Source organism: Haliotis rufescens, unplaced genomic scaffold (assembly GCF_023055435.1).
Source record: "Haliotis rufescens isolate VD_foot unplaced genomic scaffold, xgHalRufe1.0.p SCAF_4, whole genome shotgun sequence".
NCBI classification, from domain to species: Eukaryota; Metazoa; Mollusca; class Gastropoda; order Lepetellida; family Haliotidae; genus Haliotis; species Haliotis rufescens.
This window is the reverse complement of record NW_025964112.1, coordinates 32,480,770-32,508,688: the sequence shown is the minus strand read 5'-3', so window position 1 is coordinate 32,508,688 and position 27,919 is coordinate 32,480,770. Positions and strand designations below refer to the sequence as shown.

The window sequence follows — 27,919 nt, the reverse complement described above, 5'->3', positions numbered from 1 at the left end:
AATTATAACATAATTTGTTAAAAGAAATATCGCACAGACACTGACATTTGTGCATAAATGTGAATTGCCGCACAGAAAGGCGTGTGAATATTTGTCAAGTACAAAATAACAAAAAAATAATAATAACTAAAGATGTTTCCAATTTATAGTGAAGAATTTAATGTGCGTTATTTATTTGGAATGGGACATGGAAATATACAAAAGATCATATTCAGTACCGTCCCCCCAAAAATATAAACTAAATCATATTCCGCATATATATCGCCATGTGTTTTAGAGCTAACCGAAAGCATTACCGCAGTAAATTGGGTTTTGCGAAATTGTGGACTGTTTATCCCAGTTCTGGTCGTATCCCAGTTCTGGTCGCTACACGCGTCTTATATGAAATTGTTGATATATAAAATGCACCATTATTTTAAGCTATCAAATTAATTCATATATGTGTATAAGTCGAATTGTGCTTTTGAAAAACGATCACAAAGATTCAATTTTATATATCACAAAATACATTTATTAATATCATAAATTCACTTTTGATATGTAGATGTTGCTTTCACATCTACATCCTCCCTTACATCAGTGCTTTCACATCTACATCCTCCCTTACATCAGTGCTTCCATATCTACATCCCCCCTTACATCAGTGCTTTCACATCTACATCCCCCCTTACATCAGTGCTTTCACATCTACATCCTCCTTACATCAGTGCTTTCATATCTACATCCTCCCTTACATCAGTGCTTTCACATCTACATCCTCCTTACATCAGTGCTTTCACATCTACATCCCCCCTTACATCAGTGCTTTCATATCTACATCCTCCCTTACATCAGTGTTTTCATATCTACATCCCCCTTACATCAGTGCTTCCATATCTACATCCCCCCTTACATCAGTGCTTTCACATCTACATCCTCCCTTACATCAGTGCTTTCATATCTACATCCTCCCTTAGACAAGTGCTTTCATATCTACATCCTCCCTTACATCAGTGCTTTCACATCTACATCCCCCCTTACATCAGTGCTTTCATATCTACATTCTCCCTTACATCAGTGCTTTCACATCTACATCCTCCCTTACATCAGTGCTTTCATATCTACTTCCTCCCTTAGACAAGTGCTTTCATATCTACATCCCCCTTACATCAGTGCTTTCACATCTACATCCTCCCTTACATCAGTGCTTTCATATCTACTTCCTCCCTTAGACAAGTGCTTTCATATCTACATCCCCCTTACATCAGTGCTTTCACATCTACATCCTCCCTTAGACAAGTGCTTTCATATCTACATCCCCCTTACATCAGTGCTTTCATATCTACATTCTCCCTTACATCAGTGCTTTCACATCTACATCCTCCCTTACATCAGTGCTTCCATATCTACATCCTCCCTTAGACAAGTGCTTTCACATCTACTTCCTCCCTACCATCAGTATGTTCACATCTACATCCTCCATCACATCAGTGCTTTCACATCAACTCCCTCACATCAGTATCTTCACATCTACATCCTCCATCACATCAATGCTTTCACATCTACTTCCTCCCTCACATCAGTGCTTTCACATCTCCTTCCTCACATCAGTGCTTTCACATCTACTTCCTCCCTCACATCAGCGCTTTCACATCTACTTCCTCCCTCACATCAGTATCTTCACATCTACTTCCTCACATCAGTGCTTTCATATCTACATTCTCCCTTAGACAAGTGCTTTCACATCTACTTCCTCACATCAGTGCTTTCATATCTACATTCTCCCTTAGACAAGTGCTTTCACATCTATTTCCTCCCTCACATCAGTATGTTCACATCTACTTCCTCCCTCACATCAGTATCTTCACATCTACATCCTCCCTCACATCAGTATCTTCACATCTACATCCTCCATCATATCAGTGCTTTCACATCTACATCCTCCATCACATCAGTGCTTTCACATCTACTTCCTCCCTCACATCAGTGCTTTCACATCTACTTCCTCACATCAGTGCTTTCATATCTACATTCTCCCTTAGACAAGTGCTTTCACATCTACTTCCTCACATCAGTGCTTTCATATCTACATTCTCCCTTAGACAAGTGCTTTCACATCTACTTCCTCCCTCACATCAGTATGTTCACATCTACTTCCTCCCTCACATCAGTATCTTCACATCTACATCCTCCCTCACATCAGTATCTTCACATCTACATCCTCCATCATATCAGTGCTTTCACATCTACATCCTCCATCACATCAGTGCTTTCACATCTACTTCCTCCCTCACATCAGTGCTTTCACATCTACTTCCTCACATCAGTGCTTTCATATCTACATTCTCCCTTAGACAAGTGCTTTCACATCTACTTCCTCACATCAGTGCTTTCATATCTACATTCTCCCTTAGACAAGTGCTTTCACATCTACTTCCTCCCTCACATCAGTATGTTCACATCTACTTCCTCACATCAGTGCTTTCATATCTACATCCTCCTCAACATCAGTGCTTTCACATCTACTTCCTCCTCAACATCAGTGCTTTCACATCAACTTCCTCCACCACATCAGTGCCTTCACATCTACATCCTCCCTTACATCAGTGTTTTCATATCTACATCCTCCCTTACATCAGTGCTTTCACATCTACATCCCCCTTACATCAGTGCTTTCACATCTACATCCTCCCTTACATCAGTGCTTTCATATCTACTTCCTCCCTTAGACAAGTGCTTTCATATCTACATCCCCCTTACATCAGTGCTTTCACATCTACATCCTCCCTTACATCAGTGCTTTCATATCTACTTCCTCCCTTAGACAAGTGCTTTCATATCTACATCCCCCTTATATCAGTGCTTTCACATCTACATCCTCCCTTAGACAAGTGCTTTCATATCTACATCCCCCTTACATCAGTGCTTTCATATCTACATTCTCCCTTACATCAGTGCTTTCACATCTACATCCTCCCTTACATCAGTGCTTCCATAACTACATCCTCCCTTAGACAAGTGCTTTCACATCTACTTCCTCCCTACCATCAGTATGTTCACATCTACATCCTCCATCACATCAGTGCTTTCACATCAACTCCCTCACATCAGTATCTTCACATCTACATCCTCCATCACATCAATGCTTTCACATCTACTTCCTCCCTCACATCAGTGCTTTCACATCTCCTTCCTCACATCAGTGCTTTCACATCTACTTCCTCCCTCACATCAGCGCTTTCACATCTACTTCCTCCCTCACATCAGTATCTTCACATCTACTTCCTCACATCAGTGCTTTCATATCTACATTCTCCCTTAGACAAGTGCTTTCACATCTACTTCCTCACATCAGTGCTTTCATATCTACATTCTCCCTTAGACAAGTGCTTTCACATCTATTTCCTCCCTCACATCAGTATGTTCACATCTACTTCCTCCCTCACATCAGTATCTTCACATCTACATCCTCCCTCACATCAGTATCTTCACATCTACATCCTCCATCATATCAGTGCTTTCACATCTACATCCTCCATCACATCAGTGCTTTCACATCTACTTCCTCCCTCACATCAGTGCTTTCACATCTACTTCCTCACATCAGTGCTTTCATATCTACATTCTCCCTTAGACAAGTGCTTTCACATCTACTTCCTCACATCAGTGCTTTCATATCTACATTCTCCCTTAGACAAGTGCTTTCACATCTATTTCCTCCCTCACATCAGTATGTTCACATCTACTTCCTCCCTCACATCAGTATCTTCACATCTACATCCTCCCTCACATCAGTATCTTCACATCTACATCCTCCATCATATCAGTGCTTTCACATCTACATCCTCCATCACATCAGTGCTTTCACATCTACTTCCTCCCTCACATCAGTGCTTTCACATCTACTTCCTCACATCAGTGCTTTCATATCTACATTCTCCCTTAGACAAGTGCTTTCACATCTACTTCCTCACATCAGTGCTTTCATATCTACATTCTCCCTTAGACAAGTGCTTTCACATCTACTTCCTCCCTCACATCAGTATGTTCACATCTACTTCCTCACATCAGTGCTTTCATATCTACATCCTCCTCAACATCAGTGCTTTCACATCTACTTCCTCCTCAACATCAGTGCTTTCACATCAACTTCCTCCACCACATCAGTGCCTTCACATCTACATCCTCCCTTACATCAGTGCTTTCATATCTACATCCTCCCTTACATCAGTGCTTTCACATCTACATCCTCCCTTACATCAGTGCTTTCATATCTACATCCTCCCTTACATCAGTGCTTTCACATCTACATCCCCCCTTACATCAGTGCTTTCACATCTACATCCTCCCTTAGACAAGTGCTTTCACATCTACATCCCCCTTACATCAGTGCTTTCACATCTACATCCTCCCTTACATCAGTGCTTTCACATCTACATCCTCCACCACATCAGTGCTTTCATATCTACATCCTCCCTTACATCAGTGCTTTCACATCTACATCCCCCTTACATCAGTGCTTTCATATCTACATCCTCCCTTACATCAGTGCTTTCACATCTACATCCCCCCTTACATCAGTGCTTTCACATCTACATCCTCCCTTAGACAAGTGCTTTCACATCTACATCCTCCACCACATCAGTGCTTTCATATCTACATCCTCCCTTACATCAGTGCTTTCACATCTACATCCCCCCTTACATCAGTGCTTTCATATCTACATCCTCCCTTACATCAGTGCTTTCATATCTACATCCCCCTTACATCAGTGCTTTCACATCTACATCCCCCCTTACATCAGTGCTTTCATATCTACATCCTCCCTTACATCAGTGCTTTCATATCTACATCCTCCCTTACATCAGTGCTTTCACATCTACATCCCCCCTTACATCAGTGCCTTCACATCTACATCCTCCCTTACATCAGTGCTTTCACATCTACATCCCCCCTTACATCAGTGCTTTCATATCTACATCCTCCCTTAGACAACTGCTTTCATATCTACATCCCCCCTTACATCAGTGCTTTCATATCTACATTCTCCCTTACATCAGTGCTTTCATATCTACATCCTCCCTTACATCAGTGCTTTCATATCTACATCCTCCCTTAGACAAGTGACCGCCTCCGTGGTCTTGTGGTAGAGCGTCCGCCCGGAGAGCGGAAGGTCCAGGGTTCGATCCCGGGCCGCGTCATACAAAAAGACGTTAAAAGATTGTACTTGTTGTTACCCTGTCTGGCGCTCGGCATTAAGGGGCTAAAACAAGGACTGGTCGGCTCGGAGTCAGTATACTGTGTCTGAGTGGGGTATTCATGTTAAACTGCGGCATGGTATCTCAGTGAGCTAGCACTATAAATAGGCATCAGTCCGGACTAGTACAAGCAGCCACACACACACATACACGTGCATGCACGTCGCTATATAAGTGCAATAATCTTAGACGCGACGTTAAACCCAATTTCACCTCACCTCACCCTTAGACAAGTGCTTTCATATCTACATCCCCCTTACATCAGTGCTTTCATATCTACATTCTCCCTTACATCAGTGCTTTCATATCTACATCCTCCCTTACATCAGTGCTTTCACATCTACATCCTCCCTTACATCAGTGCTTTCATATCTACATTCTCCCTTAGACAAGTGCTTTCACATCTACTTCCTCCCTACCATCAGTATGTTCACATCTACATCCTCCATCACATCAGTGCTTTCACATCTACATCCTCCATCACATCAGTGCTTTCACATTTACTTCCTCCCTACCATCAGTATGTTCACATCTACATCCTCCATCACATCAGTGCTTTCACATCTACTTCCTCCCTCACATCAGTATGTTCACATCTACTTCCTCACATCAGTGCTTTCATATCTACATTCTCCCTTAGACAAGTGCTTTCACATCTACTTCCTCCCTCACATCAGTATGTTCACATCTACTTCCTCACATCAGTGCTTTCATATCTACATCCCCCTTACATCAGTGCTTTCATATCTACATTCTCCCTTACATCAGTGCTTTCATATCTACATCCTCCCTTACATCAGTGCTTTCACATCTACATCCTCCCTTACATCAGTGCTTTCATATCTACATTCTCCCTTAGACAAGTGCTTTCACATCTACTTCCTCCCTACCATCAGTATGTTCACATCTACATCCTCCATCACATCAGTGCTTTCACATCTACATCCTCCATCACATCAGTGCTTTCACATTTACTTCCTCCCTACCATCAGTATGTTCACATCTACATCCTCCATCACATCAGTGCTTTCACATCTACTTCCTCCCTCACATCAGTATGTTCACATCTACTTCCTCACATCAGTGCTTTCATATCTACATTCTCCCTTAGACAAGTGCTTTCACATCTACTTCCTCCCTCACATCAGTATGTTCACATCTACTTCCTCACATCAGTGCTTTCATATCTACATCCCCCTTACATCAGTGCTTTCATATCTACATTCTCCCTTACATCAGTGCTTTCATATCTACATCCTCCCTTACATCAGTGCTTTCACATCTACATCCTCCCTTACATCAGTGCTTTCATATCTACATTCTCCCTTAGACAAGTGCTTTCACATCTACTTCCTCCCTACCATCAGTATGTTCACATCTACATCCTCCATCACATCAGTGCTTTCACATCTACTTCCTCCTTACCATCAGTATGTTCACATCTACATCCTCCATCACATCAGTGCTTTCACATCTACTTCCTCCCTCACATCAGTATGTTCACATCTACTTCCTCACATCAGTGCTTTCATATCTACATCCTCCTCAACATCAGTGCTTTCACATCTACTTCCTCCTCAACATCAGTGCTTTCACATCAACTTCCTCCACCACATCAGTGCCTTCACATCTACATCCTCCCTTACATCAGTGTTTTCATATCTACATCCTCCCTTACATCAGTGCTTTCACATCTACATCCCCCTTACATCAGTGCTTTCATATCTACATCCTCCCTTACATCAGTGCTTTCACATCTACATCCCCCTTACATCAGTGCTTTCATATCTACATCCTCCCTTACATCAGTGCTTTCACATCTACATCCCCCCTTACATCAGTGCTTTCACATCTACATCCCCCTTACATCAGTGCCTTCACATCTACATCCTCCCTTACATCAGTGCTTTCACATCTACATCCCCCTTACATCAGTGCTTCCATATCTACATCCCCCCTTACATCAGTGCTTTCACATCTACATCCCCCTTACATCAGTGCTTTCACATCTACATCCCCCTTACATCAGTGCTTTCACATCTACATCCCCCCTTACATCAGTGCTTTCACATCTACATCCCCCTTACATCAGTGCTTTCATATCTACATCCTCCCTTACATCAGTGCTTTCACATCTACATCCCCCCTTACATCAGTGCTTTCACATCTACATCCCCCTTACATCAGTGCCTTCACATCTACATCCTCCCTTACATCAGTGCTTTCACATCTACATCCCCCCTTACATCAGTGCTTTCATATCTACATCCTCCCTTAGACAAGTGCTTTCATATCTACATCCTCCCTTACATCAGTGCTTTCACATCTACATCCTCCACCACATCAGTGCTTTCACATCTACATCCTCCCTTAGACAAGTGCTTTCATATCTACATCCTCCCTTACATCAGTGCTTTCATATCTACATCCCCCCTTAGACAAGTGCTTTCATATCTACATCCTCCCTTAGACAAGTGCTTTCACATCTACTTCCTCCCTCACATCAGTATGTTCACATCTACTTCCTCACATCAGTGCTTTCATATCTACATTCTCCCTTAGACAAGTGCTTTCACATCTACTTCCTCCCTCACATCAGTATGTTCACATCTACTTCCTCACATCAGTGCTTTCATATCTACATCCCCCTTACATCAGTGCTTTCATATCTACATTCTCCCTTACATCAGTGCTTTCATATCTACATCCTCCCTTACATCAGTGCTTTCACATCTACATCCTCCCTTACATCAGTGCTTTCATACCTACATTCTCCCTTAGACAAGTGCTTTCACATCTACTTCCTCCCTACCATCAGTATGTTCACATCTACATCCTCCATCACATCAGTGCTTTCACATCTACATCCTCCATCACATCAGTGCTTTCACATTTACTTCCTCCCTACCATCAGTATGTTCACATCTACATCCTCCATCACATCAGTGCTTTCACATCTACTTCCTCCCTCACATCAGTATGTTCACATCTACTTCCTCACATCAGTGCTTTCATATCTACATTCTCCCTTAGACAAGTGCTTTCACATCTACTTCCTCCCTCACATCAGTATGTTCACATCTACTTCCTCACATCAGTGCTTTCATATCTACATCCCCCTTACATCAGTGCTTTCATATCTACATTCTCCCTTACATCAGTGCTTTCATATCTACATCCTCCCTTACATCAGTGCTTTCACATCTACATCCTCCCTTACATCAGTGCTTTCATATCTACATTCTCCCTTAGACAAGTGCTTTCACATCTACTTCCTCCCTACCATCAGTATGTTCACATCTACATCCTCCATCACATCAGTGCTTTCACATCTACTTCCTCCTTACCATCAGTATGTTCACATCTACATCCTCCATCACATCAGTGCTTTCACATCTACTTCCTCCCTCACATCAGTATGTTCACATCTACTTCCTCACATCAGTGCTTTCATATCTACATCCTCCTCAACATCAGTGCTTTCACATCTACTTCCTCCTCAACATCAGTGCTTTCACATCAACTTCCTCCACCACATCAGTGCCTTCACATCTACATCCTCCCTTACATCAGTGTTTTCATATCTACATCCTCCCTTACATCAGTGCTTTCACATCTACATCCCCCTTACATCAGTGCTTTCACATCTACATCCCCCCTTACATCAGTGCTTTCACATCTACATCCCCCTTACATCAGTGCTTTCATATCTACATCCTCCCTTACATCAGTGCTTTCACATCTACATCCCCCCTTACATCAGTGCTTTCACATCTACATCCCCCTTACATCAGTGCCTTCACATCTACATCCTCCCTTACATCAGTGCTTTCACATCTACATCCCCCCTTACATCAGTGCTTTCATATCTACATCCTCCCTTAGACAAGTGCTTTCATATCTACATCCTCCCTACCATCAGTATGTTCACATCTACATCCCCCCTTACATCAGTGCTTTCACATCTACATCCTCCTTACATCAGTGCTTTCACATCTACATCCTCCACCACATCAGTGCTTTCACATCTACATCCTCCCTTAGACAAGTGCTTTCATATCTACATCCTCCCTTACATCAGTGCTTTCATATCTACATCCCCCCTTACATCAGTGCTTTCATATCTACATCCTCCCTTAGACAACTGCTTTCATATCTACATCCCCCCTTACATCAGTGCTTTCATATCTACATTCTCCCTTACATCAGTGCTTTCACATCTACATCCTCCCTTACATCAGTGCTTTCATATCTACATCCTCCCTTACATCAGTGCTTTCACATCTACATCCTCCCTTACATCAGTGCTTTCATATCTACATCCCCCTTACATCAGTGCTTTCACATCTACATCCTCCCTTACATCAGTGCTTTCACATCTACATCCTCCCTTACATCAGTGCTTTCATATCTACATCCTCCCTTAGACAAGTGCTTTCATATCTACATCCCCCTTACATCAGTGCTTTCATATCTACATCCCCCCTTACATCAGTGCTTTCATATCTACATCCTCCCTTACATCAGTGCTTTCACATCTACATCCCCCCTTACATCAGTGCTTTCACATCTACTTCCTCCCTCACATCAGTATGTTCACATCTACTTCCTCACATCAGTGCTTTCATATCTACATCCTCCTCAACATCAGTGCTTTCACATCTACATCCTCCATCACATCAGTGCTTTCACATCTACTTCCTCCCTAACATCAGTGCTTTCATATCTACATCCTCCTCAACATCAGTGCTTTCACATCTACATCCTCCATCACATCAGTGCTTTCACATCTACTTCCTCCCTCACATCAGTGCTTTCATATCTACATCCTCCTCAACATCAGTGCTTTCACATCTACATCCTCCATCACATCAGTGCTTTCACATCTACATCCTCCATCACATCAGTGCTTTCACATCTACTTCCTCCCTAACATCAGTGCTTTCACATCTCCTTCCTCACATCAGTGCTTTCATATCTACATTCTCCCTTAGACAAGTGCTTTCACATCTACTTCCTCCCTAACATCAGTATGTTCACATCTACTTCCTCCTCAACATCAGTGTTTTCACATCTACATCCTCACATCAGTATGTTCACATCTACTTCCTCCCCCACAGTGTTTTTACATCTACATTCTCCATCACATCAGTGCTTTCACATCTACATCCTCCATCACATCAGTGCTTTCACATCTACATCCTCCCTTACATCAGTGCTTTCACATCTACATCCTCCCTCACATCAGTGCTTTCACATCTACATCCTCCCTCACATCAGTGCTTTCACATCTACATCCTCCCTCACATCAGTGCTTTCACATCTACATCCTCCTCCACATCAGTGCTTTCACATCTACTTCCTCCCTTACATCAGTGCTTTCACATCTACTTCCATCACATCAGTGCTTTCACATCTACTTCCTCCCTTACATCAGTGCTTTCACATCTACTTCCTCCATCACATCAGTGCTTTCACATCTACATCCTCACATCAGTATGTTCACATCTACTTCCTCCACCACAGTGTTTTCACATCTACATCCTCCCTCACATATGTATGTTCACATCTACTTCCTCCCTCACATCAGTATGTTCACATCTACTTCCTCCTCAACATCAGTGTTTTCACATCTACATCCTCCCTCACACATGTATGTTCACATCTACTTCCTCCCTCACATCAGTATGTTCACATCTACTTCCTCCTCAGCATCAGTATGTTCACATCTACTTCCTCCCCCACAGTGCTTTCACATCTACATCCTCCATCACATCAGTGCTTTCACATCTACTTCCTCCTCAACATCAGTGCTTTTACATCAACTTCCTCCTCCACATCAGTGCTTTCACATCTACTTCCTCACATCAGTATGTTCACATCTACTTCCCCCCCACAGTGCTTTCACATCTACTTCCTCCTCAACATCAGTGCTTTTACATCAACTTCCTCCATCACATCAGTGCTTTTACATCTACTTCCTCCATCACATCAGTATGTTCACATCTACATCCTCCATCACATCAGTGCCTACACATCTACTTCCTCCTCAACATCAGTGCTTTCACATCAACTTCCTCCTCCACATCAGTGCTTTCACATCTACTTCCTCCCTCACATCAGTATGTTCACATCTACATCCTCCATCACATCAGTGCTTTCACATCTACTTCCTCCCTTACATCAGTGCTTCCACATCTACATCCTCCATCACATCAGTGCTTTCACATTTAGTTTCTTCCTGATACCTGTACTTTCACATTTCACCACCAATACCACCAGTGACTGGTCACGGAAATGCTGAAAACACATCCGCCTTTTCACAATATACATACTCCCACTTTATGTTTAAATTCACAGATTGACGATTTAAGGTCAGCAGACGTGTAGTTTTGATGTGACATGTCGGGTGATAAGAAACCGAAGCTATGCCCAGCCTCCGACATGCAGGATACAGGGGATAGGGAAATCGGTACCCCCAGTGCTACTGCCGGCATCCCCCAATTGGCGGATGGACCAGAGCTTCACAGTTCTACTGACTTCAAACTGGGACCTATGGCTCAACCTCCTTACCAAGGCCATCAAAAAATCCTGCATAAGGTGACGTCTGACACAGTTTCAGTGTCAGGTGAGCCAACACAGTTGGACGGGACATGTACACTGGCTAAGAATGATATTTTTCAAGACGGCCCAGTTGACCGGGAGCAGCACATGTCAACTGAATGGACACAGGCACCAGTGCCTCAGCAGTTTCATCCATATCTTCATCCACAGATGACCGGAACTTTTCCAATGACTTATCAAGGGGATCAGTATCCCGATGGGTTCTCAACAGGCCAAGAGTGTTCTCCATACCAGAAATACCAACTTCAGTCAGAAACAAGTTCTCTCCAACCGCCGAATCCTATGATGCCCCAGGGCCAAGGTAAGTTCAACTTGGCTTGGAAAGACAAAGACATATGCGTATAGATAATATGATGTTCCCAAACTATTTGAGGATTGATAAGGTGAATCTGTTATATGATTTGATTAGAGTAATTCAGATTAAACCTAACTATGCAATATGTTAGCAGGGTATGAAACTCCCCAAAATTTCAGCCAGACCACAGGACTGGCTAGCTGAAATACTTGCCAGCCCTGACCAAAACCTGCCTGCCCACTATAATCATATGTTTCTCAGGATAAGCTAACGGGGTTTCTTTTTGGTTACATTTTATCATTCATCTTTACATGTGAATTAATGCTTATCATTGGGAAATATTTAGAATATTTTCACATATGAAATATAACCTGACCGTCGGGCAGGGGGATTTGAAAATCTAGCAGCCCAAGTTGAAATCAACCCGTCTCGGACGGTCGGGCAGGCAGGTATTTCGAACACTGATGTTAGTGGAAGACACTAAGGTAGTTAATGATATGATCTAATTAATACATTAACTTATATTCTATTGCAGTGACGATTTTGCAACACTTCTTTGATAAAGCTAATGTTTACGAAGCTAAAGATGTTCAAGGCCCAAGTTACCAAATAGGTAAGTAAACGTGGGGTGTGAGAGGAGGCGAGGCCCAAGTTACAAAGGTGTTAAGTAAAGGTCAGAGGAGAGATGAAAGGTGAGGTGAAATATCGCGTTCAAGATTATTGCAGTGATGCAGTGACGTGCATTCATGTGTGTGTGTGGCTGCTTTACAAGTTTCATAGTGCTAGTCCACTGAGATACCATTCCTCAGTTTAACATGAATACCCCAGACAGAGTAAACTAACTCTGAGGCGACCAGTCCTTGTTTTAACCCCTAATGCCGAACACCAAGCAGGGTAACAACATGAACCATCTTTTAATGTCTTTTGGTATGAGACGGCTGGGGATCAAACCCCTGACCTGCCGCTCTCCGGGCAGATGCTCTATCACTACACCATGGAAGTGGTCATCAGTTGAGAGAGGAAGCTAGGTTCAAGTTGATGCCAGGTAAATGTGAGGTAGTTACCAAAGTAGTAAACGTCAGGTGTACAAGTAGGGAAGTCCAGAGTTGCTAATGTAGTCGGTAAACGTCAGGTGTGTAGGTAGGCTAGGTAGTAAGTAAGTTACCAAGGTAGTAAGAAAGCGTCTGGTGAGAGAGTAGGCTAGGCTTTCATTACCAAGATGGTAAAAAGTAGTAGGGTAGAGAGTAGGCTAGGCTTGCATGTCCAAGATGGTAAAAAGTAGTACGGTAGAGAGTAGGCTAGCCTTGCATTACCAAGATGGTAAAAAGTAGTAGGATAGAGAGTAGGCTAGGCTTGTATTACCAAGATGGTAAAAAGTAGTAGGGTAGAGAGTAGGCTAGGCTTGCATTACAAAGATGGTAAAAGGTAGTACGATAGAAAGTAGGCTAGGCTTGCATTACCAAGATGGTAAATAGTAGTAGGGTAGAGAGTTGGCTAGACTTGCGTTACCAAGATTGTAAAAAGTAGTAGGATAGAGAATAGGCTAGGCTTCCATTACCAAGATGGTAAAAGTAGTAGGATAGAAAGTAGGCTAGGCTTGCATTACCAAGATGGTAAAAAGTAGTAGGGTACCGGTAGAGAGTAGGCTAGGCTTATGTTACCGAGACGGTAAAAAGTAATAGGGTAGAGAGTAGGCTAGGCTTATGTTACCAAGATGGTAAAATGTAGTAGGGTAGAGAGAAGGCTCGGCTTACGTTACCGAGACGGTAAAAAGAAGTAGGGTAGAGAGTAGGCTAGGCTTGCGTTACCGAGACGGTAAAAAGTAATAGGGTAGAGAGTAGGCTAGGCTTATGTTACCAAGATGGTAAAATGTAGTAGGGTAGAGAGAAGGCTCGGCTTACGTTACCGAGACGGTAAAAAGAAGTAGGGTAGAGAGTAGGCTAGGCTTGCGTTACCAAGATGGTAAAAAGTAATAGGGTAGAGAGTAGGCTAGGCTTGCGTTACCAGGACGGTAAAATGTAGTAGGGTAGAGAGTAGGCTGGGCTTACGTTACCGAGACGGTAAAAAGAAGTAGGGTAGAGAGTAGGCTAGGCTTGCGTTACCAAGATGGTAAAAAGTAATAGGGTAGAGAGTAGGCTAGGCTTGCGTTACCAAGACGGTAAAATGTAGTAGGGTAGAGTGTAGGCTCGGCTTACGTTACCGAGATGGTAAAAAGTAGTAGGGTAGAGAGTAGGCTAGGCTTGCGTTACCAAGATGGTAAAAAGTGGTAGGGTAGAGAGTAGGCTAGGCTTGCGTTACCAGGATGGTAAAATGTAGTAGGGTAGAGAGTAGGCTGGGCTTACGTTACCGAGACGGTAAAAAGTAGTAGGGTAGAGAGTAAGCTGGGCTTGCGTTACCAAGATGGTAAAAAGTAGTAGGGTAGAGAGAAGGCTAGACTTGCATTACCAAGATGGTAAAAAGTAGTAGGGTAGAGAGTAGGCTAGGCTTGCATTACCAAGATGGTAAAAAGTAGTAGGGTAGGGAGTGGTCTAGACTTGCAGTACCGAGATGGTAAAAAGTAGTAGGGTAGAGAGTGGGCTAGACTTGCGTTACCAAGATGGTAAAAAGTAGTAGGATAGAGAGTAGGCTAGGCTTGCATTACCAAGATGGTAAAAAGTAGTAGGGTATAGAGTAGGCTAGGCTTGCATTACCAAGATGGTAAAAAGTAGTAGGGTAGAGAGTAGTCTAGGCTTGCATTACCAAGATGGTAAAAAGTAGTAGGGTAGAGAGTAGACTAGGCTTGCATTTCCAAGTTGGTAAAAAGTAGTAGGGTAGAGAGTAGTCTAGGCTTGCATTACTAAGATGGTAAAAAGTAGTAGGGTAGAGAGTAGGCTAGACCTGCGTTACCGAGATGGTAAAAAGTAGTAGGGTAGAGAGTAGGCTGGGCTTATGTTACCGAGACGGTAAAAAGTAGTAGGGTAGAGAGTAGGCTAGGCTTGCGTTACCAAGATGGTAAAAAGTAGTAGGGTAAAGAGTAGGCTAGACTTGCATTACCAAGATGGTAAAAAGTAGTAGGGTTGAGAGTGGGCTAGACTTGCGTTACCGAGATGGTAAAAAGTAGTAGGGTAGAGAGTAGGCTAGACTTGCGTTACCAAGATGGTAAAAAGTAGTAGGATAGAGAGTAGGCTAGGCTTGCATTACCAAGACGGTAAAAAGTAGTAGGGTAGAGAGTAGGCTAGGCTTGCGTTACCAAGATGGTAAAAAGTAGTAGGGTAGAGAGTAGTCTAGGCTTGCATTACCAAGATGGTAAAAAGTAGTAGGGTACCGGTAGAGGGTAGGCTAGGCTTATGTTACCGAGACAGTAAAAAGTAGTAGGATAGAGAGTAGGCTAGGCTTGCATTACCAAGATGGTAAAAAGTAGTAGGGTAGAGAATGGGCTAGACTTGCGTTACCGAGATGGTAAAAAGTAGTAGGGTAGAGAGTGGGCTAGACTTGCGTTACCAAGATGGTAAAATGTAGTAGGGTAGAGAGTAGTCTAGGCTTGCATTACCAAGATGGTAAAAAGTAGTAGGGTATAGAGTAGGCTAGGCTTGCGTTACCGAGATGGTAAAAAGTAGTAGGGTAGAGAGTGGGCTAGACTTGCGTTACCGAGATGGTAAAAAATAGTAGGGTAGAGAGTGGGCTAGACTTGCGTTACCAAGATGGTAAAAAGTAGTAAGATAGAGAGTAGGCTTGGCTTGCGTTACCAAGACGGTAAAAAGTAGTAGGGTAGAGAGTAGGCTAGGCTTGCGTTACCAAGATGGTAAAAAGTAATAGGGTAGAGAGTAGTCTAGGCTTGCATTACCAAGATGGTAAAAAGTAGTAGGGTACCTATAGAGAGTAGGCTAGGCTTATGTTACCGAGACAGTAAAAAGTAATAGGGTAGAGAGTAGGCTAGGCTTGCGTTACCAAGACGGTAAAATGTAGTAGGGTAGAGAGAAGACTAGATTTGTATTACCAAGATGGTAAAAAGTAGTAGGGTAAAGAGTAGGCTAGGCTTACATTACCAAGACTGTAAAAGTAGTAGGGTAGAGAGTACACCCGATACACTATGCTTCCTTTTTTAACAGATTAAGGAAAAACCAAATATTGCTGGTACGTAATACTTGCTCCAAAAAACACTAAAATGACCAGTTTTACGGTGATATTATCATAAATATAGCATGATTTTGCTCATTTTATCAAAGGACAATGAAGATGTCAAGCTACATGTGGTATGGTTGGGTGTTTTAAAGCCAGTCCAAGGTTGTGGATTCCATGGTTTATGTTTCTTTGTTTCTGAATGATATGATTAATCCACTATTCCTGAATTCTTACAAGGTTTCGTCTCTAGTTAATCCTGAAACAGGTCAAGAAGGAAACATTGCTAAATTGAACATGGAGATAATAAAGTTTGGTTTCCAGACAGACATTTCTACAAATATTGCTGGATATTAACCAAACAATATTTCTGACAAACCTTGGGGAGACACCTATTTGTTTCTATAATCTACTAAATTGGTAAATATTAATTTGATCATACTATACGAGTACTGATATATGCAATATTGATGGACCAAAAAGATTAATTTTACAATTGACCATACACAAATATAATTGATCATTTTTTTTTTCATCAGGTGAATCTCCATTGATTAACATCATAGGTGAGTAATATATGTCTCTATACACTCATGGATACAACACCAGCAATCTGTTATGATCTGGTTTGAACACTAAAGCATACTTACTTATTGGGATGGGATATTATTAGTCTTCATCAATGCTGGTTCTGTACATAAACCTACATTTTGTTGCAGCATGTGTGGCTGTATCATAATATGATACTCTTCTTACTTTCAGAATCTACAAAAGCATTCATAAAGAGCTATGACATGTCATCACATGTATCAACATTTGTAGAAAGATCTGCCTTAAGGATGATGAAGAGACTCTATTTTAATGGTTCTCTCTTTATCAAGGGAAGACATGGCACTGGTAAAACTAGACTTGGTGTCCACCTTCTTGCAAAGCTATCTAAAGAATCGAAAAGGACACCACTAGTTCTGACTTCAGCACTCGACTGGCACTTAATTCCGAAAACCAAAAGCCACTCTGAAAAGGGCCAGAGGAAATTCATTGTGATGATTGACGACATGTTTGGCACCAGTCACTTGTCCAAAGCAGCACTTGATGAGTGGGAGAAGCTGTTTGACCTTATGTGGCCAACGGTTGAGTCAGGGCAAATATGTTTGATAGTGACTTCACAAACTGACATCTTCTCAAAGTGTAAATGTCGTGTATCGAAGTACAAGCTAATGAAACGCATGACCATGTTAGATCTAGACGGAAAATATGCTCTACGTCCCAAGGAGAAAACGAAGTTATTTTCGAAACAATGTGGGCGACTAAATTTGAAAAAGGAAGAGATACAGGAGATAGTGGACACAAAAACATGTGTGGGTTTTCCCAGATGCTGTGAGCTATTTTCTAAGAGAGTGAAAGTCAAGAAGGGAACATCATATGGCTATGCATATGATTTCCTTACAACTGATGTCTCAATGCTGAAAGACAATGATCAACTTGGATACTTAGTTCTCCTGCTTATATTGATGAAAGGAAGTCTTGATGCCAAGATGCTCGACAACCCACCTAGGGAATTGAAGAATCTAATTGATGATCTTAGTGACACATGCGTATCATTGGATCGTGTGCCGAACTGTAGAAGCATCAAGGATAAGGCAAATGAACTCTCTGGCACCTACCTCAAGAAGAGGAAAAACATCTTTGAATTTGAACATATAGCAATTTCTGATTTTGTGTTCCTCGATGCTGCAAAAACACATCTGAAAATGTTCCTTGACGAGTGTTCTGTTGATGTACTTGTTAAGTTTGTCAGAGTTGCAAGGTCAGACATATCGCCTAATGAAGATGAATCTCTTGTCAACATTGAATGTGACTTACATGAGGAGTTCATTGAAAGGATTATTAACATTCTTCTGGATGACGGTGTACTTAAAATACTTGAGCACCCATGTTTTAGCGACATCACATTCATTAATTCCATAGTGGATAATAATGATAACATTGCATTGAGGCTTGCTAAAAAAGACATTGGTGGTTGTAGTTGCTATTGTAATATCTTCAACCAAGAGATCTTTGAGGAAGTGACTGCTGATTCGATCGACACGATCTGTGAAACTTCAGACATCTTTCGGGAGGATAAACTATTTACCTATGGGCATCTTCTCTCATTTGTCATCATGAAAGAGTTGCTTCAGTTTGCCAATTCAGTTCTGTTCAAACAAGATCTGGCTGATCTACCAAGTTCCTTGTTAAATGAAGCTCTGACCTGTTACATATACCACAATAACCACGAATCAGTCTTGAAACTATTGAGCAAGGGAACACAGACGTCTCTTGACAGCATCAAGGCCCTATGTTGTGTTCCGCAGGCTGATCCACACATGGTGGACACAGTGTTTGAGAAGACACAGTGGAGAGACATACATGACTGGACACAGCTACTGTCACTTGCGATTCAGTTCGGAAACATCAGAGTAACAAAGCTACTTGTGGATAAAATGATATCTGAAGAGAAAAACAATAAGGCTTTCGCTAAATGTTTGACCCAACTTCTGTACCAAACATCTGGCTTCATTCTACAAACTGAATGCATAGCCAAGGATATTGATGTCCTGCATTTTATGAATATCCTTTTGGATACAGAATGTTCATATGATAAAGACATTCTCCTGAGTGTAGCAGCAGGTCATGCCAATGCTGACATACTGAAACGCTTACTGGAAGTCACCTCGATCTGCCAGGATAAAGAACAGGTACTTTTAAGATATGCTACTCTTTATGGCTCAGTCCAGTGTCTCGAGGAACTTCTAAAGGGAAGTGTTAATGTCAGGTTTAATAGGGCTGTTGGCAAACAGAAAGATACACTTTTGCACTGTGCGGCAAGATCGCCAATGGACAGTCTCTCAAAGATCAAGGGATTGTTGCAGTCAGATACGGCAAAAGAAGGCCTTGGAGTGAATGTGACTGATGGACAAAATAACACTCCCCTCCATTTTGCAGCCTTAAGGGGAAATGTTGATTGTGTGTTGGAACTATTAGATAATGGTGCAGATGTTACATGTTTGAATGAGGCTGAGGTTACACCCCTGCATTGTGCAGCCCTCTCCAACAGTCGTGAGTGTATGCAAGTCATATGCCAGTCAGGTCAAACACTCAGTAACGGGATACCATTATATGAGCTGTGTTTTCATGAACCAACCAGAACCCATATTCTTGGCTGCTTCAACTCTCATTACAAAGATCTACACGCAGTGGTCAAAACTGGTAATCCTAAGTTAGTAATTGAAAACCTGAAGATCCTTCTGGCCAGTAAACTGTCCATTGACAGAACCAATAGCAATGGTGAGACATGTTTGTTTAATGCTTGCAATGTCAACAATCTGGAAGTACTGAAGGTGCTATGCAGAGGAACAGAGCGTATACATACGACATCAAGGGGAAGATGTCTCCTTCACGCAGCTGCGGCACACGGGGACCTGGAAATGGTAGAGTTCCTGTGTGAAAAAGGAGGGGATGTAAGAAAGACGGATAACGTGGGACAAACAGTTGTACACGCAGCAGCAGGATCCAGTCTTGAAGCCGCTGAAAAGTTGTATTATCTCATTGAAGAAAAACATGCACCCTTCCTAGCTGCTGACAAGACTGGACGTACCCCACTGTTCCCCGCTGCGGAGTTCGGTGACAGGGAGGTTGTGGAGTATCTGTTGGAGAAAGGTGTAGACCAGAAAAGGCTTGACGACTCTGGGAAGTCAGCATTAGATGTAGCAGCTCCATCTAATCGTGATGTATTAAGGCGGTTGCCCTCAACAGAATAGAGTCTGCAATATTTCGGAAATTTGAAACTGATTGAAGCAGCTAATGAGATTCAGGGGAATATTTGTATGTGAAGGAGATGAGATGACATGTAGAGAAATGCATGGATTTTGAGGAAAATGTCAGTGTCTTTGTAAATTAGTTGAACAATTAACCATAAAATTCTCAAAATTAACTATGTATGTACTCTAAGATCGTTTTATGTTGTATTACCCACGGAGGTGGGGGAGAGACAGGTTGTGAGATACTCAATCCGTACGTCACACATGAAAGACCATTGCGGAAATATTTTTTTCATTCACAAACAATAACCAGATTTTTTCGAGTTTAATCCGTTTTTAACGAAACAAGATCGCCGAAGGCATTCACTTTGCGTTCTATATGAGTTATGCATAGATCTATTACAGATGTTATTTAATCGAGTTATATCCGTTTGCGAAATACCTCTACAGATAAATGGTGGTAACTATGAGTGTGATGCACCTGACCACTTTCGCGACATTCAATTCAATTTAATGTGAATTGTTAAGCAATAAGACACGTTTGAACAATTTGGACCATTATGTTCGGTCATACTAAATAACGCCCGGGGGCGTCCGGAAACGTCCGGGAGCGTCCGGAAGCGTCCGGGCAATGCCAGGGAGCGTCCGGGAGAATGCTACTAAATAATAAAGTGTATTCTCTATAATTGTGTTCTTGTATTAATTATACAAAATAACATATAGCTGGAAAAAACATTACATACACCCCTATTCTTTTTAAATGGTGAATCTGCAAAGCAAATACGATTTGATTTTATTCGAACTGACGAGGTATTCGTAACGTGGGCTTTGAAGGATACAATCTAAATTTGCTTATGGAACAAAAAATAATGTTCTTTTATAGTGTCATATTCTGTATACTATTCCATAACTAATACGGAAAGACAGACGTTTTCAAAAGTTCATGCGTGGCCCCAGATGGCTCACTGAGTGTAAAACGTCCGGTACTATAGCGTCCGGGCAACGTCGGGGAGCATCTGGTGAGAGCGTCCGGGAGAATGATACTAAATAATAAAGTTTAAAATTGTGTTCTTGTATTAATTTTAATAAAGTGTCGTTAATGAGGGCGCCCATCCCCTCCTCCCTTGAATCACGAATACCGTCCGAAACTGTTTCCCCGCTTCCACACACATTTTATGTGAACGGCACATATAAAAAGACACCTTCGACATCAGGCTGGCGCATCAGATCAGCAGATACGACTCATTCATCAGAAAAAATTTGGAATCTCCGGACTGGTGAATAGCCATGACTCCTATCAGTTCGAACTAAATCAAATGGAACTAGAAGACATTGTTTCAACAACTGTTCCCGATTCCTATTCCTACCTTTCTAAAGTCACTAAAACTATAAAAACTGACATTTTCCTGCCTTCAAAAGAAAGACCAAAAGCAGTTCCGTTACATTGGACTAATAATGCCTGTGAGAGCATGAACAACATCATCAAATTAAGTACCAATTGGAAATCATTGAAAATCCCGGATTTAACTAACAAACTTCACACAATTGTAAAAATCCAGTATGCTGACATGCGCCGTGCCCTCTACGGCCAAGGCAACTATCAACTGACACCGTGGATGGCAGGCTTTAAATTGTCTAATGCCTGCTGGACATCAAAAAGCCAACAGGAGAAAGACAGACATTTTCGGAAGTTCCTGCGTGGCCCCAGATGTCAAAAAAGCATTACTGTTTCGTCGGATGGTCGCCTCAACATTCCCAAGACACCACAGACAGCCCGAAAACCAGAACAAAGAAAGAGGATTAAAACAGCAAAGACGTTCACTTTCTAAGAAAGTAGTATTTTCAACAAAATAATTCATGTACTGTAGGAAAGTAGGATAGATAGATATGATGAACATTGGTTTTTATTTATTAAACATCTTATGTATTGTAAATAAGTACGCGGGTTAGAATTGGTCTTCAACAACCCATGCTTGCCGTAGGAGGCGACTATGCTTGTGGTAAGAGTCGACTAACAGGATCGGGTGGTCAGGCTCGCTGACTTGGTTTTGATGCATGTCATCGTATCCCAATTGCGTGGATCGATGCTCATGATGTCAATCACTGGATTGTCTGGTCCAGACTCGATTATTTACAGACCGCCGTCATATAGCTGGAATATTGCTGAGTGTGGCGTTAAACAACAAACAAACATTTTTTTACATTGTCTGTTTTTACTTTTACGTCCGCCTTGTTTGATAAAGAACAAAACCTTTACCGCCTATTAAATATTTTTTACCCTGTTACTTGTACTCATTTTTTTTCATTTTTTTTATTCTATTTATTTGTACGCCAGTTGATATTCTCACGATCTTACCAAACTGAGAAAGACTGTTTTATTGACTGCACTGTATTTTTGAATTCCCGGACCTCTGATGAAACCTCCCGGACGTTTCCGGACGTTTCCGGACGTCTGATGAAACCTCCCGGACGTTTCCGGACGTTAAATAGTAGGACCATTATGTTAGATACTGTGGATGTATCAGTGCCCCCTTCAGTGAGCCGTATTATCTTTAGGGTATGATGATGGTCATCCTTGGATTTATTCAGTAGTTTGACCTCATGACCTAGGGTACAATTGAACATTCATTGGGTGTTGTTTAGCGCCACAGTCTGCAATTTTCCAGATGTATCACGATGGCCTTAAATAAGGCGATCTGGATCCGACAGTAACTGAAGCCAATGATCAACCATATCTTGTCACAAAACATATAACGTCAACGCCAGAAAATAACCGGGCCAAAGGGCAAGACAGTGGTGAATGCTACTTGAATGGAAATGCAATCAAGCAAGTTACGGATCCAGACTCTGTTTAGTTGGCCCAGAGGCCATATACCAATATCGGTATTGGGTCGCCTCCTATGACAGGTATAGTCGCTTTTTATGGCAAGCATGGATTGCTTAAGACCTTTTCTTACTGGGATCTTCACGGGTAAGAACCTGTTGAACAATATTGACTACTGACTGGTAACTCATTGTTATGACAGGGTATATAGATTTTGTTATTTAACAAAAGTTGTACGTTATGTGCTTGAATACACTTTAGAATGGACAGTGAATACCTGGCTCAGAATCAACAGCAACAACAATAGCGTGACGTCATAATGGTTTAGTAACGGGTAGTTTTCATCACTGACTATATGGAATAGCGGCAAACCCTCTAAAGGAGGCTTATTTAAGGAGTAACCACTCCCCACAGTAGAACAAAGCACGACCACACTTTTCTTCTCAAGATGTCATTTATGCATTAGAAAATGCTGGTTGTGGTGATTTGGTTTGGTGGCAGACATGTTTTTTGGTGGTAAAATGCATATTCATGTGTCAAAATTAAGTAAATGTGTAAATTTAGTAAATGTGATAACCCGCCCACCCCACCCTGTAAATGCGTAAATTTAGTAAATGTGATCCCACCCACCCCACCCTGTTACTTTGACAGCACTTGAACACTAAATTGTTTTATTTGAACACATTGGATCGTTTAAGTATCTTACATTTATGAGCTTGAGAAATTTACAGTAATACTGGAAAATGACAATATTTCGTCTTCACTTCTTAAAAATATAAAAACTACAATTTAAGTTTCAACCAGGAACTCCATCTATCGTGTTATTGTCATATATAAGATAATTATCGCTGATGCTATATACTATAATTGATGATCATATTGACTTACTTTGAAAAGAAGCACAAGTTACAAGGTAAGAAATATTTAATAGGCCATTTTTTTAATCCAACAAAACGGACCTTATGGTAATTGCAGACAAGTTTGTTTAAAAAAATGTTTGTTGTTTAACGCCACACTCAGCAATATTCCAGCTATATGACGGCGGTCTGTAAATAATCGAGTCTGGACCAGACAATAACAATAACATTAGACAATCAACCAAGCATGGGTTGCTGAAGATTATTCTAACCCGGATCTTCACGGGTCGTTTGTTAAGTTTTGTTTGTTGTTTATCGCCGCACTCAGCAATATTCCAACTGTATGAAGGCGGTCTGAAAAAAATCGAGTCTGGAACAGACAATCCAGTGATTGACATCATGAACATCAATCTACGAAATTGAGATACGATGACATACATCAACCAAGTCAGCGAGCTTGAACACCCGATCCCGTTAGTCGCATCTTACCGCAAGCATGGGTTGCTGAAGACCAATTCTCAGAAGACACAGTTATATAAAATACATTTGATTATTTCGTATCATATGAACTTTTGATAATGTCTGTCTTTCAATATTATTTATGAAATAGTATACAGAATATGACACTATAAATGGACATTATTTTTGTTCCATAAGCAAATTTACATTGTATCCTTCAAAGACTAAGTTACGACCTCCGCGTCAGTTCGAATAAAATGAAATCGTATTTGGTTCTCAGATTCAACATGTAAAAAGAATAGTGGTATATGTAAAATATATTCTTGCTATGTGTTATTTTTTCGATATTGGTTTCAGTAGTAATTAAACTTCAGATCGCACCCCTTTTTTCAATGCTTTTGAGATTTGTGTTAGACGGTATCCGTGATTCAAGGGAGGAGGGGGTTGGCACCCTCATAAACGGCCCTTTATTATATTTATTACACGAACACAATTATATAGAACACATTTTATTATTTAGAATCTTTCTCACGGAAGCTGCCTGGCGTTATTTAGTAGGACCGTTTTGAAGTGTCAATGTGAAGCGCTTATTTGCAGTTGCTTCATTATTGTCAGTAACTCATTAACAAATCCATTATTTTTCTCCATTACAGTAAGATGCATTTAGTCACTGCCACTGTCACTGCCACTGTCACTCAAGCCTTCAGGTTCACCATCATGTGCAGAGTTTTGGCAGCCCGGGCAGGTGCAGTGTTCGGTACGTGGCAGTCTAGGCAGACAAGGACACTTTCTGGAGGCGACACGTGATCTTGTCACTGCAGATGAGATGAAGGATGTATCGGCAGCCATATTGTCGTCTAAACATGGCTCTCAACAGGTGTTGCTTGAAAGCATCTTCTGTAGGTGGGAACATTGTAGCTGCCTTGTCAGTGTTGGAAGCCTGGACATAGCCTAGGTCATCCAGGGTGTTCAAAAGTATAGCAGATGGACGAATGTTCTAGCAGAGTTTAGGGACACTTCTATAGGGGGCTCAATCGAGACCAGTTCTTTAACATTTCAACAATGTTGAGAAAGCTGTCTTCTATGAATTTATAACCAGACATCACAAGAAGAATACCACGTTTCACTATGTTCTCCTAGATCACAATTACCAGCATGCAACTGCCTTTCCCGATTTACCTACAAATAAATACAGAGAATACCCAGTCTCGATTATCTCAGTTCAGTACAATTACCCTATTGAAGCTTAGGTCCCCAGCAGTGTAGCGTAAAGCGATACAAGATACAAGTTCAAATAATTGAATAAGATCTTATCCTTATTATCTCAGCTAGTAGTCATCTAATATAATCTGTGTCTTCATATTAGTAGTGGGCACTCTCCACCGACCCATCCACGCCTCTCCCTAACCCTCTTAACCGTTCAACACATTGGTACTTGGTGCATCTTGCTCTGCGATGCTAACAATACGACAACATCAACACCAAGCAATAGCTCAAACATGTCCGTTCAAATATGTACAGTTCTACAATCCTTGCTCGACTTTTGCTTGCTGCTGTATTTATCAAGGCAAAGCATATTCAGATAATCACGTATTTAATGTCTAAATGTGTTTCGATTGGACATCACACAACGGTTGACATTTCTCTTCTGGGCCCTTGACGATTATTACGACAGTAGATATATGTAAACGTACTCGCGAGCGGGAGAGGATATAAAAAAATGACACCAAAAACTAAAGTCCACACTTTACATGAACATGTTATGTTCAAAAGATGTTGATATTTTGGGATATTGAGCCCCTGACCTGTGTTAGATGTCATTAACGTGTTGAGGTAAAACACAGAGTCTTTGTTCCTTTTAAGGCATAAATCCAAAGCACGTTTAGAGCTAAGTATGTTTAAAACCTGTTTTATACCATAACACATTTTTATGTGTCTATAAATGTAGTAACATCTTATAGACACGACCTTTAAAATGCAGTATTGCAGCAGATAACAGAACATAAAAAGTTATAAACATCCAGTTTCGATTATCCGCGAATACATATTCCATTGGGCTTAACAGCGAAAGAGGTGAAAATCATATAGAGAATCTCACTCAAGCCTCGGAGTTTTTTCGATTTTATCAACTCGTGTTGATATATTTGATATCAAAAGACACGAGGGTGAGATTATATTTATCATCCAACATCATTCTTCCAACTTTTTAAGTTTGTAGACAGTAATAAGCAGTGTCTAAGTGTAAAAGGTATTGCTAACAGCTTCAGTAGCATAGCCATTAGTGATGTCATTAGATTGTGATGCAATTCACTGCAGCGATACCGCATTTACTGTTTTTGTGGAAACTAAAAACCGATATGTTAATTTTGAAATACGTCTTGTGTGTACAAGTGCAGAAGTCTGTTTGGAACTGTTAACTGTTAGCTTCCAGTTGTCCATTGCTAATCACCTATCAGCACCAATTAACTGTTGGCTTCCCTTGTTAAGTTTCAACCTTTGTTATCTTAATACTTTTGTTATTCTTCCAGGAAAATATATATGTTCTCTGCTTTATCTCTGTAACGTTGTGTTCCTCATAATATAGAAGTTGACATCCATAAATGCTTTTCCTTATCCTTTCATATGTCTTGGGATTGAGTCGACAGTATCATTTGCTTGTCCATTTGTGAGGGAGAGCAGTTATTTTTATTTTGATGTGCACATTTTTTGTATGTTTCTTCGTATACTCTGTAGGGCTTTATCAAGCATACCCAGAACCAGTAATGATAGTTGTATGAGCATTTGTAGCATTTTTATACTGTTCATGTATTACTTTAGAGCTTGATCTTCAAAGTGACACGGACCTTCAAATTTACCTCTTCTGTGGTTTACAAAATCATTGATTTTAGGCAAACCTTTAATAATATCCTATATAGAAAAGGTATTTGCAAACGGTGATATGTATGTGCTGTTTAAAGCTATTATTAATGACATTTTCAATGGGAATAAAAAAAATGGACATTTTGACAAATTGGGGGTTAGAATAACATATCAACATTTTTTTTCAAAAATAATAAAAAGTTATGTGGAATATGAACATTGCCATCTCATCATAAGACCTGTCGACACATTTCAAGATATCAAATGGCTTGCTTGATAATACTAGTAATTCATAGCGATTCATTTTCCAATAATTGGAACATGAAAATAAAACGAACTTGGCCATTGTTTGTCTTATTTTTACTAAAACACGATTTGTGAGAAGCTATAATTAAAATATAAATAATAATTCAAGTCTACTATGTGTAAACTATCACATAAATGATAAAAAATAAGAACTCAATGCATGCACTATCTTTTTAGTGGATTTCTCTCTCTCTTTTTTTTACAGACATGAGAATTTTGACCCCGAAACAGTAACTGCCACAAAAAACATTTGACCACAACCAAGATGTTTTAGTCTTTTGGATACAAAAACATAAAGAAAATCTAAGTTTACTTTGTTCAACCATGTGGATGTCGGCAGTTTGAGGGTCTGACCACTACTGTGATAGTCATACGGCAATCAAGGTCGGTAAAATAGTGTGTGTAGGGTGTGTGTGTATGTGTGTGCGTGTGGTATGTATGTGTGTGTGGTGCGTGTGTATGTGTGTGTGGTGTGGTGGTGTGTTTGTGTGTGTGGTGCGTATGTGTGTGGTGCGTGTGTATGTGTGTGTGGTATGTGTGTGTGGTGCGTGTGTGTGTGT

At 41.0% G+C, this 27,919-nt stretch overlaps 1 protein-coding gene across 2 annotated transcripts in view; it reads left to right on the top strand.

The window, feature by feature from the left end:
- Positions 1 to 20,737, top strand: part of LOC124149514 — a 29,733-nt gene extending 8,996 nt beyond the window's left edge. For both annotated transcript variants that reach the window (XM_046521142.2, XM_048382144.1), the window contains exons 2-5: positions 11,598 to 12,162; positions 12,692 to 12,769; positions 16,794 to 16,820; positions 17,017 to 20,737. In XM_046521142.2, the coding sequence (XP_046377098.2) occupies positions 11,640 to 12,162; positions 12,692 to 12,769; positions 16,794 to 16,820; positions 17,017 to 20,054 (3,666 nt within the window). In that variant the 5' untranslated portion in view covers positions 11,598 to 11,639 and the 3' untranslated portion in view covers positions 20,055 to 20,737. The remainder of the gene's footprint in view (positions 1 to 11,597; positions 12,163 to 12,691; positions 12,770 to 16,793; positions 16,821 to 17,016) is intronic.
- The last annotated feature ends 7,182 nt before the right edge of the window (positions 20,738 to 27,919 follow it).